The 12,260-nt window shown below is 47.7% G+C and overlaps 1 protein-coding gene across 1 annotated transcript; it reads left to right on the top strand.

The window, feature by feature from the left end:
• Positions 1-11,228: 11,228 nt before the first annotated feature.
• Positions 11,229-12,256, top strand: BBIP1 (BBSome interacting protein 1). Its single transcript, XM_041415603.1, has 2 exons — positions 11,229-11,367; positions 11,443-12,256. The coding sequence occupies exons 1-2, from the start codon at positions 11,322-11,324 to the stop codon at positions 11,616-11,618; spliced, it is 222 nt and encodes a 73-aa protein (XP_041271537.1). The 5' UTR covers positions 11,229-11,321; the 3' UTR covers positions 11,619-12,256.
• Positions 12,257-12,260: the final 4 nt, after the last annotated feature.

Raw genomic sequence — 12,260 nt, 5'->3', positions numbered from 1 at the left:
TGGCGGGTCCCTGGGTGGGTGCCCGCTGAAAGCTGCCGTGGGGCCAGCGCTGCCGGGGTGCCCCGGGTGCGGAGCGCAGCCCGTAACTCGGCTGGTGACCCACTGCGGTTCATTAAAGTGTTACAGCAAACAGGAGGGGTTTCCTGCCGTTCCAACAGCTGGGTGGCGAGTTGGCCCCCAGCGCAGCCAGGATCGGGAATTCTGGAGGGTGGGCTGGTGTGGAGCAGCTCTCCTCAGTGCGGGACGCTCAGGGCACAGCTGCAAGGCGCCTTTAGCTGCAGAGACACCGCCAAAGAAACGGGCACGGGCACCGCGATATTCCCGTGTCTCCTTCTTCGACAAATCGGGACCATCCCCAGCTGGCAGCTACTGTAACCTCGGACCGATGTGCTGACTCCCCTTCCTGTAGCAGACATCTCAGGCTAAGCCCAACCAAGCTGCCTTTGCAAGGGATACCAGAAGGTGACAACCACACCTCTGTGCAGACAAATATACCCCGGTGTGACAGAGCACCTGCCATCAGTCGCCCTTTCATTTAGGATGGGCTTTAAAAGCAAGTTCTTTGACTTGTTGTAACAGATCTTTCAGTATTTTGCTGAGAAAGGTTTAGCTTTTTAATGCTAAATTCTCAGGTGGTTGCAATCAGTTCCCCTTTCAAGCCTTGATGGATTCTGCACTGCAGTAGCATCTCAACTTTATAATTTCTAAAATATGTTCAAATTAATAGGAGTCTACTAATTGATCTCAGTACTTGCTAGTCTGGACTGGTCCCACAGGCTCACGTTCAGCACTTACTTAGCAGAATCAAAACCATGAGTAAATTGGGGAGCCACATCAGATAGTCAGATCTGAGTATCTGCTATTTCCATCAGATCTTTTACAACTTTTGGCAATCATCTGGGCTAGTTTCAGTGAAACAAGGCTATTCACATTCAATTATCAAATACCAAAATTCTGCCAATTGCCTTTGTGTGAGTCTTTGGCAAACTAGGCAGTTCAGTGTGGTTATGTGGGCTTTTACTAATAAATGCTGGACAGAATTAAAAGCAGAATTGGAATTTTGGCATATTGGGTCACAAGACAGAAACCAGTTGAAATTTCCTAGTGACAATATTTCTTACAATGACTGGGTGTTTATTTGCTGTTATTAATCAGTAAAACTTCATTGTGGACTGTGCAGGATCCTCTACAAGACATGGAAATACACACTTTGAGAGCTTGGAGTTTGATTTGAAAAAAATGTTTCTTCTGTGACTTAATTGAACACAGTCATTTGCATTAAAAGACTGTAGTGTTGTAGGGAGGATCTGAATGTTTTGTCATGTACCTTTACATTTCTCAGGCCCTTTGTGTGCAAAGTGTCACTGCCCAGTTGGCTTAGCATTGAAATATTTACCAAGGATATGTGCTACATGTACTCTGGTTCTGTTAGAGAGTCTACTTCTGGTTTCACTCACTTTGCTTTAAAAAAAAATATCATTTGAAATCTAAAGAAATGTTACTTCATACTCAAAAACGCTGATTTATTCTGAAAAGCTGATATAAAGCAGAGCAGGACAATTGTCACAAGAGATAAATCAGCCAAGAAATTTACACTGCTAACTCCACCCTTCTGCTGCAAATCCTTAAATGTGTCATATGAGATTAGACTGATATTATGGCAATACTTGTGCCAACAATCAGAACTAACAGACATTTTTGCAAAGGCAGAATTCATGCATGAAAGATTTGTTTTTAATCTGCCCAAATGGAGTAGGTAATTTTATACCCTCCTACTGGATGCTGGAAAGCTCAGCTCCAACCTACTCCCAGTCTCCATCAGCAATGTTTGTCCCCAGATCTCCTTGGCTCAGGCCTGTCCCAGAGCAGAGGGTGAATACAGGAGTTCACAATCCTTACAAGTATCAGCGAAGGGTCTCTCAGGATCAGGAGACTGTTGCCCCAGAAACCCCACAGGACTGTACAAGGACCTTGAACTATTGCCATCCACACTGAAACGAGCAGGAGAAATATAATTAAAGAGCATTTCGTAACCTACATGGCTCTGAATTAAGATTTCACTGGCAATTTCGCTTGGACATTGCCTAACTTTTAAAGGCTTGGCTTTGCAACATTCATAATGTTCCTGTAACACCTGTAGCATTTCCTGTGCCCCTGGAAAGGACAGCTCTTGGTGCAGGATCACGCAGCATCAGAGCACCTCCACGGGCCATCAGCTGTGTGTCCCCACCCTTGTGTGTCCAGCACAGACTTCTACCCCTGTTACTGAAAGAGAAACAGCAGCAGTGGCTGCTATCCTCCATCCAGACCAGCAGCAGAGGGGGATGAGTGTTGGAATTTGGATTATTCAGTGGATTCATAAGACAATTCCTAAGGCTATTTAGTATTTACACAGTTGTTTCAAGCATGTTTCTACAAAACAGTGTTATTTATTAGGAGCTAGCTCTTACACAATGAACTAAAATAAAGCAATTAATTAGTTAAGCTTGCTTAAGCCGACCACAAGATCAATCTAGCAACTTCAGAATCATCTTTGACCGAATTCAGATACCTCTGATATATAGCCCCACTTGCCTTTTCTTAATTTAGTGGCTGCCAGACTAATGAATTGACCCTTTCTCCCTCGGTCATGTGGCCTTTTCACTACCTCCTCCCAACTGTAAAATTTTTGTCATCCAGCTACTCAAAAGCCTGCTCTCCTCCCCCAGGCAGGCAGCTGCTGCTGCCTCGGCCAAGGACACAGCTCCAGTCGTTTCTGTGCTGCTGCTGCTGGGGCAGACAGCACAAGAGGCAAATTCTTTGCTGGCTGAGCCAACATGAAGACCAGCCTCAGGGAAGCTCTGTTCCACTTCCAGCTCTGCAAGTCAGGATGTCCCAGCAAGCAGAGCCCGTGGTGCCCCTTTCCACCCACACACCCCCTGCTCTGCCCCCTGTGGGGCTGCTTCCCACAGCTCTCCCCTGCTACTCCCTTCCCTCCCTGCTGCCTGTGCCCGACCTCCACTCTCAGACTTGGATCACCTTTTCCTTCCCCTGACTGTCCCTCCTTTCTTAATCTCCAACAGGGCCTCCAAATTTTAGGTCCTAGTCCAGTCTCTTGTCTGGTTCTCCGTGTCTCCATGTCTATCCCCCTGACTTTCCACTCTCATCCTTCTTCTTTCCTTGTACTGAAGTTCTGTTGTGTCTTCTGTCTGCCAGTTCCTTGCCAACCAGTCTCAACGTAAAACTCTAATTCCCAGTTGTTCTTTCTTTCTTTCTGTATCTCAGTCTCCCACTATCATGTCTCAAATCTCAAAATTCCACACTAGGTTTTGCCTTCCTCTCATCTATACCTCAATCTATCTAGACCTTCCTGTCACATCCTGTTCCTTTCCCTTGAACTGTCAGTTTACCAGAAGTTTGGCTTCAGTCTCCTGGCCAAGGGTTGAAGGGGTTTAGTTATTCTGGGGATAGAAGCATGTTTTGAAGGCTGATGGCACAACAAATCCCACTTAATTTTGTGAGCATCATACCCATCATGGAAATAGTGTATGCCTTTGTCATTCCTTTCTGTCTTCCGCTCGAGTGGCACCTTGGCTCCACTGCCTTTATTATGAGTAGACAAAAACTGGGAAAGCTGGACCACTTGGCAGAAGGGGAGAGAGGAAGGCACAGAAACCAAACCTGGAGGATGCACATGGAGAGTCAGAGCCCTTGTCAATGTCTAGAAGCTGATCCTCAATGCACTGGCTGGCACCAAGCTCTGTCCCATTGAAATCAGACTCTGACCCCCCAGAACAAAAGCTTCTGCTTGGGGCAAGATGCCTTTGCAATACAAAGAAGGATGCAAAGAAGGGGAACCCCAAAATGTGGTTCTCTGTTGAAGAACTACAGTACAATAAGATATTGCTATTTTTACTGTCACTTCTTTTATATCTTCAGAGCCAGGTCTGCTTACTTGAGTGACAAGAAGTTATTTTTGCTTTTTTCTCCAATTGTTTTTACAAAGCAAATGTATGATAAAAGGACAGAGTATCTATGTTCTCAAAAACAAGCAGCATGATTTAGGATTTTAGAACTACGATAAAAACTAATTCTGGTCCTGCCAGCTTCTACTTTCAACTCATTAGCCACCTATCCATGTCTGTTAGCAATTTTTTAAAAAGGCTTCCTATGTCTTAGAAGAGCTCTTCCAGGTGGAAAGACAGGACATATCAGCAGCATATCCAGAATGTCCTGTATGGTGTTATTTTCTTATTTATCTATATAAACACAAACTTTTTCCAGTATGTGCTGTGTCCTAACTGTCCTAAGGCCAGCAGTTCTTCAGTTCACAGCAAGTGAAAACTGCAAATCCAGCAGGCTATCAAGCAAGCTAATCTTCAATGATACAAATGGAGAGTCAACCAGTTCAAACAATTTATCTTTCAAAGTCAACACAACAAACAACACAAACAAGCAAGAGGTTTTTCATTCACAACAGACAATAAACTGGATTTTTTTTAGTGTAGCTATTCTAGACAGGATAGTAACAGCTGCTATAAACTCTTATTTTCCTCTGCAGTGAAAGACAAGGCAAATTAAAGGCTTCAGTTGCCTGTACTTTGAAAGGGGAGAAAGGCCAGAATGAAAACTCAGTTAAACTGAAACAGATGCTGATTATTCCAGCTTCAGTCAGGACAGCCATGAAGAAACCAACCTTTCTTGATTTAATTTTCCTTTCTGGCACTTGCAAATCCATTTCTGACATCCCAGGGTAACTCAAAAGGACAAAGCAGGATCCAACAGGACACTCTGAAAATTCTCTCGTAGGCAAAATTCTCTTAGCTTTGGTCTGCAGCACCTGAATTTCAGTAGGTGGTGTCCTTCCAAGGATTAACCACATCCAGGTCTAGTATAACTCCCACAGCTAAGGGGCAAGAGGGGATGAGTATTCTCAAAAGTGAGTTTAAATCTACAGAAGTCGAGCTTCCTCTGCAGTCATGTAAGATAAGCCCAGAGCTCAAGCATTCTGAATCACATTCTGAAGAAATCACTTTTTCCATTGACCTCATGCAGACCCTGGGGAGTTGAGCTTTCCAAGGGAAAAGCCACTTCCTCCCCAGGAAAGTGCATTCAAGTCTAAGTGGCCCTGGGTTCACCAGCTTTTCACATGCCTCATGAGCTACTCGAGTGCTGTAGGTCTGTGCCTGCAGGTGGTACAAGGCATCTTCTACCACTGTACCTGTTTCCCTTGGCTGTCATGGCAGCCTTCTAAAAGAGGCTGGCACCAGTACTGTGGTGTGGTGTGGCTCAGATTTCATTTACACTGCATGTTGTTTCATGCCTTCAGAAATCCGTGGAGATTAGTACCAGGCTGACTGGAATGGCACGGTGCGTAGGAATGCGAGGGCAGCCCAAGTTTTTCTCTGCTGAACTTCATACAAGGACATATCCTGACTCCATTCCACATAAAAGAGGGAGCAGGCTTCCACCTTCCTGCTGTCCTCTCTGATCTTCCTGCTCTCAGCAGCCACAACAGAGTGGCAGCCTAGTCCCTCCTTCTGAGACAAAGCCTGACCATAGCCTGTTCTTAACTGTGTCATTTTAGCTGATAAAGGTGTGAAGCTGAAGGGAGGAGGTTCCCAGAGAAGCCAAGAAAGGGGAAAGGTCTCTGGCAGTGGTGGCTGCCAGGAAGGCAGAACAACTTTATTACAGGCTTTTTTGAGATTGCTGTAAACAACTCACCTGTGTCCTAAAAGTGGCTGGGAGTGGCAGCACGTCCGTGCTGAGCTGTGTGAAACAGCTGCCCCTGCCCAGGCACGTATCACTGCCAGCAGGTTAACCCAGGCCACAGGCACAAGCAGGATTACAGCTTGTCACTGCTGCAAGCTCTGCTGCCTGAAATGTGGAAGATGAAGATCAGCTGAATAGGGGAGTCTTCAGGAAGACAAACAAACAAACACAAACCTTGTTCACATCCTCACAATCAGAAAAATATTCCTTAAGAGTGACCCAGGAAGAAGAAGTTGAGTTTGAATAAAATATTTGCCTGCTGGTCTTAATAGCTGCAGCTCTGATATTTTCTCTTCCTCTTCAGAGTGCCAGCAGTGATTGAGTGCTGGAGCCAGGGGTGTATTTCCTGAAGGGTGACAAACAGCAATAAAGCCTAAAGTCAATCCACACTGAAATTCTTACATAAATTGATCCTTCCTGAAGAAGAGAGATGGATGAAAAATAAAATCAGAAAGTAGTATGAAATTAATAATCATACAGTTCAGTTACAGGAAGTGAAAAGAACAACCCCAAAAATCAGTAAGGGAGGCAGGCATTACAGGGAGTACACCTGTAAAGGGAGGTTTCAGCTGAGGATTTCTAAATGAAACCCTGAAAACAAAATCATTCAGGTGCAGATAGATCTTCCAAAAGGACATTGTGACACTCCTTCTGCCCAGAGCCATGAAAACTATTGCAGAGTGAGTGCCAGCAACCTTAACATTTACTATTAGTGTGGTAGTGCACCAGAGCCTTGATCTTTATGTGGGGGGCTGTACAAGAAGAGTGTTCGGATTCAGAGGCTGAAAGCCAAGTGTAAGACCAGAAAAATAACACATATTTATCACAGGGAGCATGAGAGAAGAAAAGCAGTCAGAGCACTGCCAGGTTTTTTTATAGGCCATACAGACAAGGAGAGTGTCAGAGAGAGCTCGGACAGATTATTTTTCAACACACATTATTAAGAGCCTGGTAGCAAGGATGGAAGGAAGCACAGAGATGTTTGAAAAGGCAGCAGGTAGGCAGTGGAACTGGTCATCACAAGCTGATCTCGGGAAAAGAGCTGATATCTCAGTAATACTCTGGAACAGATGAACAGGGATGGGCTGGGAAAAGATGGATCTTGAAGAGGAAGGAGCAACACAGAGCGAAGGGCTAAGAACAGTCCTGCATTGTGAGGACAAGGGCTTGGTTATCCAAGAGTTTTCTTTCCCTCTCTTGTTTCCCAGGGGGAGGAGCAGTGTTTCAAGGGAGAATAATACAATCATTTCACTGTGTTGAGAGATTTATGGTTTGACTTTACCATGTGTTAAAATATTGATTCTCTTTCTAACATATGCTTGAGATATTGACAATGGTTTTTTTTCTCTATCGAAGACTGACTTCTGCAAACAAAAGGTGGGACTTCACAGTAGGATGCGGCGAGGATGGTAAAAACAAAGTGAGGTAAGAGACGCACAAGTCTCGAATTTCTTCCACTCAATTAAATAAAGATAGCAAGAGAGACACTGAGCAGTGTGTGGCGGTGAGAAGCTGGAATAATTAAACAATAATCTGACAGACGGTGCACTTACGGGCAATTACAGCAAGCCTCTGCTGGCACTCCAGGGCACCAGGCCAAAGACTTAAGCGATTCAAACCACACAAGTAGAGCAGTAACCTCCTAGAAATGCCACTGTAGAGCATTTGGCTTAGGAGCCCAGAATGGGACTTACATGGAGCCAGGTCTCTGCATTTACCAGGTGTTAGCAGGAAGAGCAGCCTGTCAAAAACTGTGCCTGTGTCCCTCGGATTATGCATTTCCAGGCACGTCTCCTTGCCTTTCGCATACAGCTTGAAGATCTGCCTCAAACTACATCAAACTGCATCAAACAACAAACATAAAATAAGTGTATTCAGAACGTTCCACTAAAAAAAAAAAAAAAATCATTTGCCTGTCAACTTCCTTTCAAAAACAAGGACTGGGTTAAACAGCAAGCGACCAAGCTCCAGGCTCTAAAGGCATTTGGGATTCCCACAGGGAGCCACGCCAGGCTTTCTGTTCCTTGCCTTACCCCACCCAGTAAACTCAAACCACCTTCCTCCTCCTCCTCTCTCTGAAGCTGGGCTCTGTGTCCCAGGGTACCACTCAGCAGCTTCAGGGAAAACTGCATGAAACCTGCAGGTGTATTTCTGAAAGCGCTGGGATGCATTGTTCACCACATGCTGCTACACTACATTTCTGATCTCTTCAGCACACAGAGAGGTGAAACAAGCTCTAGAATTTTAGAAAAGAAGAAAAGAGAGAGAGATCCAAGTAGAAAGCAAACACAGATCAGGTGCTGTTAAAGCTTCTTAAACTGTCAACAAAGTATTTACTTAAACTCAGAACAGAAAGTCACCTTCAAGATGGGTAGTTCTCATCAAAGTGGCTTTATTTTTAAACACACTATGTCTGGAGTTGCATGATTATACAGGACTCTGAACCAAATTTTTGCTTTTAAAAGTAAGGACTTGATTCCAGACTTTCTTGTCATATGGAAAACATGAACTTGAAAGGCTTAAAAAGCAGAAGGAAAATAAAAAACATTTAAAATGTATAAAGACAAAACCCAAGCCTCATAAACAAATGGGACTGGCAACATTGCTTCACCTAAATGCTTTTTTCTTCTACTTAGTAGGAGATGTTTCTCAAGACTTGAAATAAGTGTTGTTTTGTATCTGCAGGGCTTTCAGCAAGTGGCTGCCAAATTACGAAACCCTCTGGATTCCAGCAATGCACATCTCTGCTGTCTGCTGCACTCAGAGTATCTGGGAACAGGAGGAGGAAAACAAGCTTATCATTTATAAAATTATTGCTGGTTTTGTGGCTGTGAGGCTCTCTGCAGTGCACAAGAATAACTTGTTTGTGACACCAGTAAAATAAGGATGTGCAACCTGGAGCACGTTGTCCTCTCCATGGATACCACGCTCAGGCTTTCTCAAATAACACTGGGGTTTCATCCCGAGGTCGAGTCTCAGGACTCTGGGAAGCTTGATGGCATGGAGACACAGCCTGAGACCTGAGCACAAGGACAGTCTTGTTCTGACTTCTTCAGCCCCGTGGAATGACACCAAGATAATGCACTGACTCAGCACAGCCCCACTGCAAGTGCACGGTGCTTTTCCCAGATGGAAGGGTTTTGGCAAAAGCTTCCTAGCTATTCCTGGCAACTGGAAAGGCCCGTGAGAGAAATGAATGGGTGCTTGAGCACATGTCAACCCCAGAGGCCAAAAAGGTCAAAAAATGGGGTATAACTATTAATAAATACCAGCCTTACTCAAAACTAAACCCAGTCCTGTTTTTAAGGCACTTTGAAAAGCAGGATATTAAGCTGCATGCCCATGCCTCCCTCCTCTCTCTCATCCAGACTTCCCAGTCATGAAGGTGGTAACTATGATTTTTTTCCCAGGAAAGGAAAAAAGGAAGGAGGTGTCTTAAAAACAGACTTACTAGAAACTGTTGAAAACAACCTCCACAATCACGCCTGTCCCAGTGCTATCAGCTTCCTAGATAGGCTGCCAAGCTGGCATTTGAGTAGCTAAGAAAATGGATCTAGTACAGGATGCCAGACTTCTCAGTCACTAAAATGCTCAAGAAACAAACTGAGCTGACCATTGTTTCTTATCACCAAGCAAACAAACCCTGTTGGCAGGAAAACTGCTTTTGGAAAGTGATTCCCTGCACAACTGAGATGGGCTCCAAATGCAAGTGCTCACATAATGCTGGACTCCAGCTGGCCGTTGGCACTGTGAAGGACACTGGCGAAAAACCTGGCCTACAATTTGACTTCAACATCTTGCTTTCAGCTCATTTCTGGTGCTCTGCAGGCCATATTTGTTACCACAGGAATAACTCCTGCTTTCACAGTGCAAAGTTTTCAGTCATAACTGGGTATCTTTTATGTTCATTTTTAGCCATGGCCATATCTAAGAGGGTGGATCGGTTCTTACAAACAAACTGACAAACAACTACAAATTACTGATCTGCAAATTGCATGTACGGTTTAAAATGCCCTGGTCTAAAAACATCCACCATAAAGCAGTGCCTTGTCCTTTCCCTTCCAGTCAGCACAAAATACTGATTGGCACATGGAAAAGCACATCAGACAAAGGAACTTTTCTCACTGAAATCGGTGGGAATGCTTCTGAGCACTTCAAAGGATAGAGAAAGATGTCCCCAGCCAGCACATCCATTTTACAGCCTCACCAACGCTGATATTCTGACCTGAAAGTGGAAATGTGAGTAAGGCCAAAAAGGGCCCATTTCTGTGCTGCCCGGGAGCAGCCCAGGAGAGCCACCTTCGGCCAGCTCCACGAAGGCAGGAGGAGAGCCCTGCTCTCACGCTCTGCGGGCTCTGCTGGCCTCCAACCCAGCACCAGCACAGGCTTCCAGCGAGGTGCAACCGGGTACCTGAGGGATTGTCAGCTTCCTACTCTAGGTTGCCTAGAGGAAAAAGGAAATAGTTCTGGAACAATGCAGACAGAGGCTTTAAATAACTGGCAGAGAGGTGCCACTTACTGGAAGTTAAAAGTTTTATCACTACTCTCCCAGCAAACCTTTGATCCCACAGCTGACAGCTCCCACTGGAGCTAGCAGAGGGAAGGAAGCATGCAGACAGCCACCACCAAGGCAGAATGGAAAAGAATTATTAGCAAGGATAGTTTTCCCCCTCATTTTACTCATCCACGGCCATCCCTGTGCATAGCAAGAAGCCAGACCTCCATCCCAGCACACTGAAAGGAGCGTTCCCCCTGCCAAGGCCAGGTTAGCAGGATTACCAGCCCGAGCTGCCAATGCCCAGGGGTGTGCAGGGCACAGAGGCAAGCTCATTAGCAAACTCTAGAATTACAACACACGCCGGAATCGGGGCTTGCTGGGTGAATCCCTGCCGGCCCCTCCCGGCCACACGGCTCCCGCGGGGGTTTCCCAGGGAAGCTGCTCCCGGTGGCAAAGATCCTGCAAAAGGCGGACCCCTGTGGGGATCCCGGCGCACTGGCCCGTCAGGTTCGGCGACATTTGAGCTCTCCGTGTTTAGAAAGACAGCGGCTTTTACTGCTGTTTACATGACAAACAGCAGCGTGATTCACAGCGCGAATCCCCAGGCGCTGCCTGGAAACGAAAACCGGGACGCGTACGCCCTGGCCACGCCCGTCTGCTGGACGGTGTTTGGTGGGGATTTTATTTACAGAAGCACAAAATAAACCATAAAAGCGCCTCAAAGCCTGAGTTCCGCGGCGGGCCCTGGCGGGCGGGCAGGCAGCGGCTCGCCGGGCCGGGCAGGCCCGCGCAGGTGGAACGGCTCCGCCCCAGAGCAAAGCCCGGCGCAGCTTAGGCGGGGAGCGGCATCCCGGAATCCCGGGACCGGGACAGCCCCGGCGGAGCCGCTCCCGCCGCAGCCCCACGCCAAGGACTACAGTTCCCAGCGCGCATTGGGGCGGCCGGAGCCCCGTTAGGCCTACCACTCCCAGCACGCACCGGGGGGCACGAGCGGGGTGCGTGGGAGTGGCGCCGCGCAGCGCAAGCTGGGAGCTGTAGTTGTCCCCGGAGGCGGTGCCGTGCCGGAGCCGCCATGCCGGAGGGGACGGGAGCGCTGCGGGAGGTGCTGCCCAAGCAAGGTACCGGCGGCGAGCACCCCCCGGCCGTGCCCGCCCGGCCCGCCTCTCGCTCACGGCCCTTTTCTCCCTTTGCAGGGCAGCTGTCGGTGGAGGACACGGCCGCCATGGTGCTGTGCAAGCCCAAGATCCTGCCCCTCAAGTCGGTGTCGCTGGAGAAGCTGGAGAAGCTGCAGAAGGCGGTGCTGGACGCGGCCCAGCCGCCCGAGGCGGCCCCGCCGCCGTCCGCGGGGGCCGCGCCGCCCCGGCAGTAGCGCGGGGAGGGTCGTGCCCGGCCGCCGCGCTCGGAGGTACCGCTGTGGAACGGGGCTGCGGATTAAAGCGTGGCCTGGACGGGGGCGGTGGTGCCGGCTGGGCGGGGAGGCCGCGCGTCGGGCGCTGGTGGTGTAGAAGTTGCGCTGGTCGCTGCCCAGGCGCTGCTTTAAACGCGTCTTCAGAAAAGCAGAGCGGGAGGAGGCGAGCTCCACAAGCCCCTGCTCCAAGCCGGGCTTACCAGACCCGCTCGAGCACTGAAGCGCTTGGCTCCTAGAGCACAGCATATTCCCGGCCCTGGAAAGGCTATTCCCAGCATGCTGGAACACCTGAAATCTTGACGTGGAACTGAAAAACAAGGGAGATGCTCTACCGAGTTCCTGTAAGCGAGTCATCCTTAGATCCATCTTCTTGAGCAAGGGCTGCACGAAGCTCTGCTGCAAAGACACGTCCACAGGATCTGTGCCAGCGTGGACCATCCTACGCAAGTCAGTTGTGTTTTCCAAAACAGATCTGGTAAATACTCACTTGCCATGAGTTTAATTATTCTGTGCTCTGCTCTTGACTGCAATACCAAAGGGCAGCATTAGATGTACTGCTTAATTTATTCTGTTTAAAATAAATAAAAAGGAGGCACAAACAAG

This window comes from Onychostruthus taczanowskii, unplaced genomic scaffold (assembly GCF_017590055.1).
Source record: "Onychostruthus taczanowskii isolate IOZ18803 unplaced genomic scaffold, ASM1759005v1 scaffold5, whole genome shotgun sequence".
In the NCBI taxonomy this organism is placed as follows: Eukaryota; Metazoa; Chordata; class Aves; order Passeriformes; family Passeridae; genus Onychostruthus; species Onychostruthus taczanowskii.
The sequence above is the reverse complement of the archived record's forward strand: the minus strand, read 5'-3'. Positions and strand labels throughout refer to the sequence as shown.

What these genes read in the sequence shown, in the direction of transcription:
- BBIP1 (XM_041415603.1), top strand. Translation starts at nt 11,322, where the DNA reads ATGCCGGAGGGGACGGGAGCGCTGCGGGAGGTGCTGCCCAAGCAAG. An exon ending in GGAGGTGCTGCCCAAGCAAG is followed by an intron (nt 11,368 to 11,442) that starts GTACCGGCGGCG and finishes CTCCCTTTGCAG; the next exon opens with GGCAGCTGTCGGTGGAGGAC.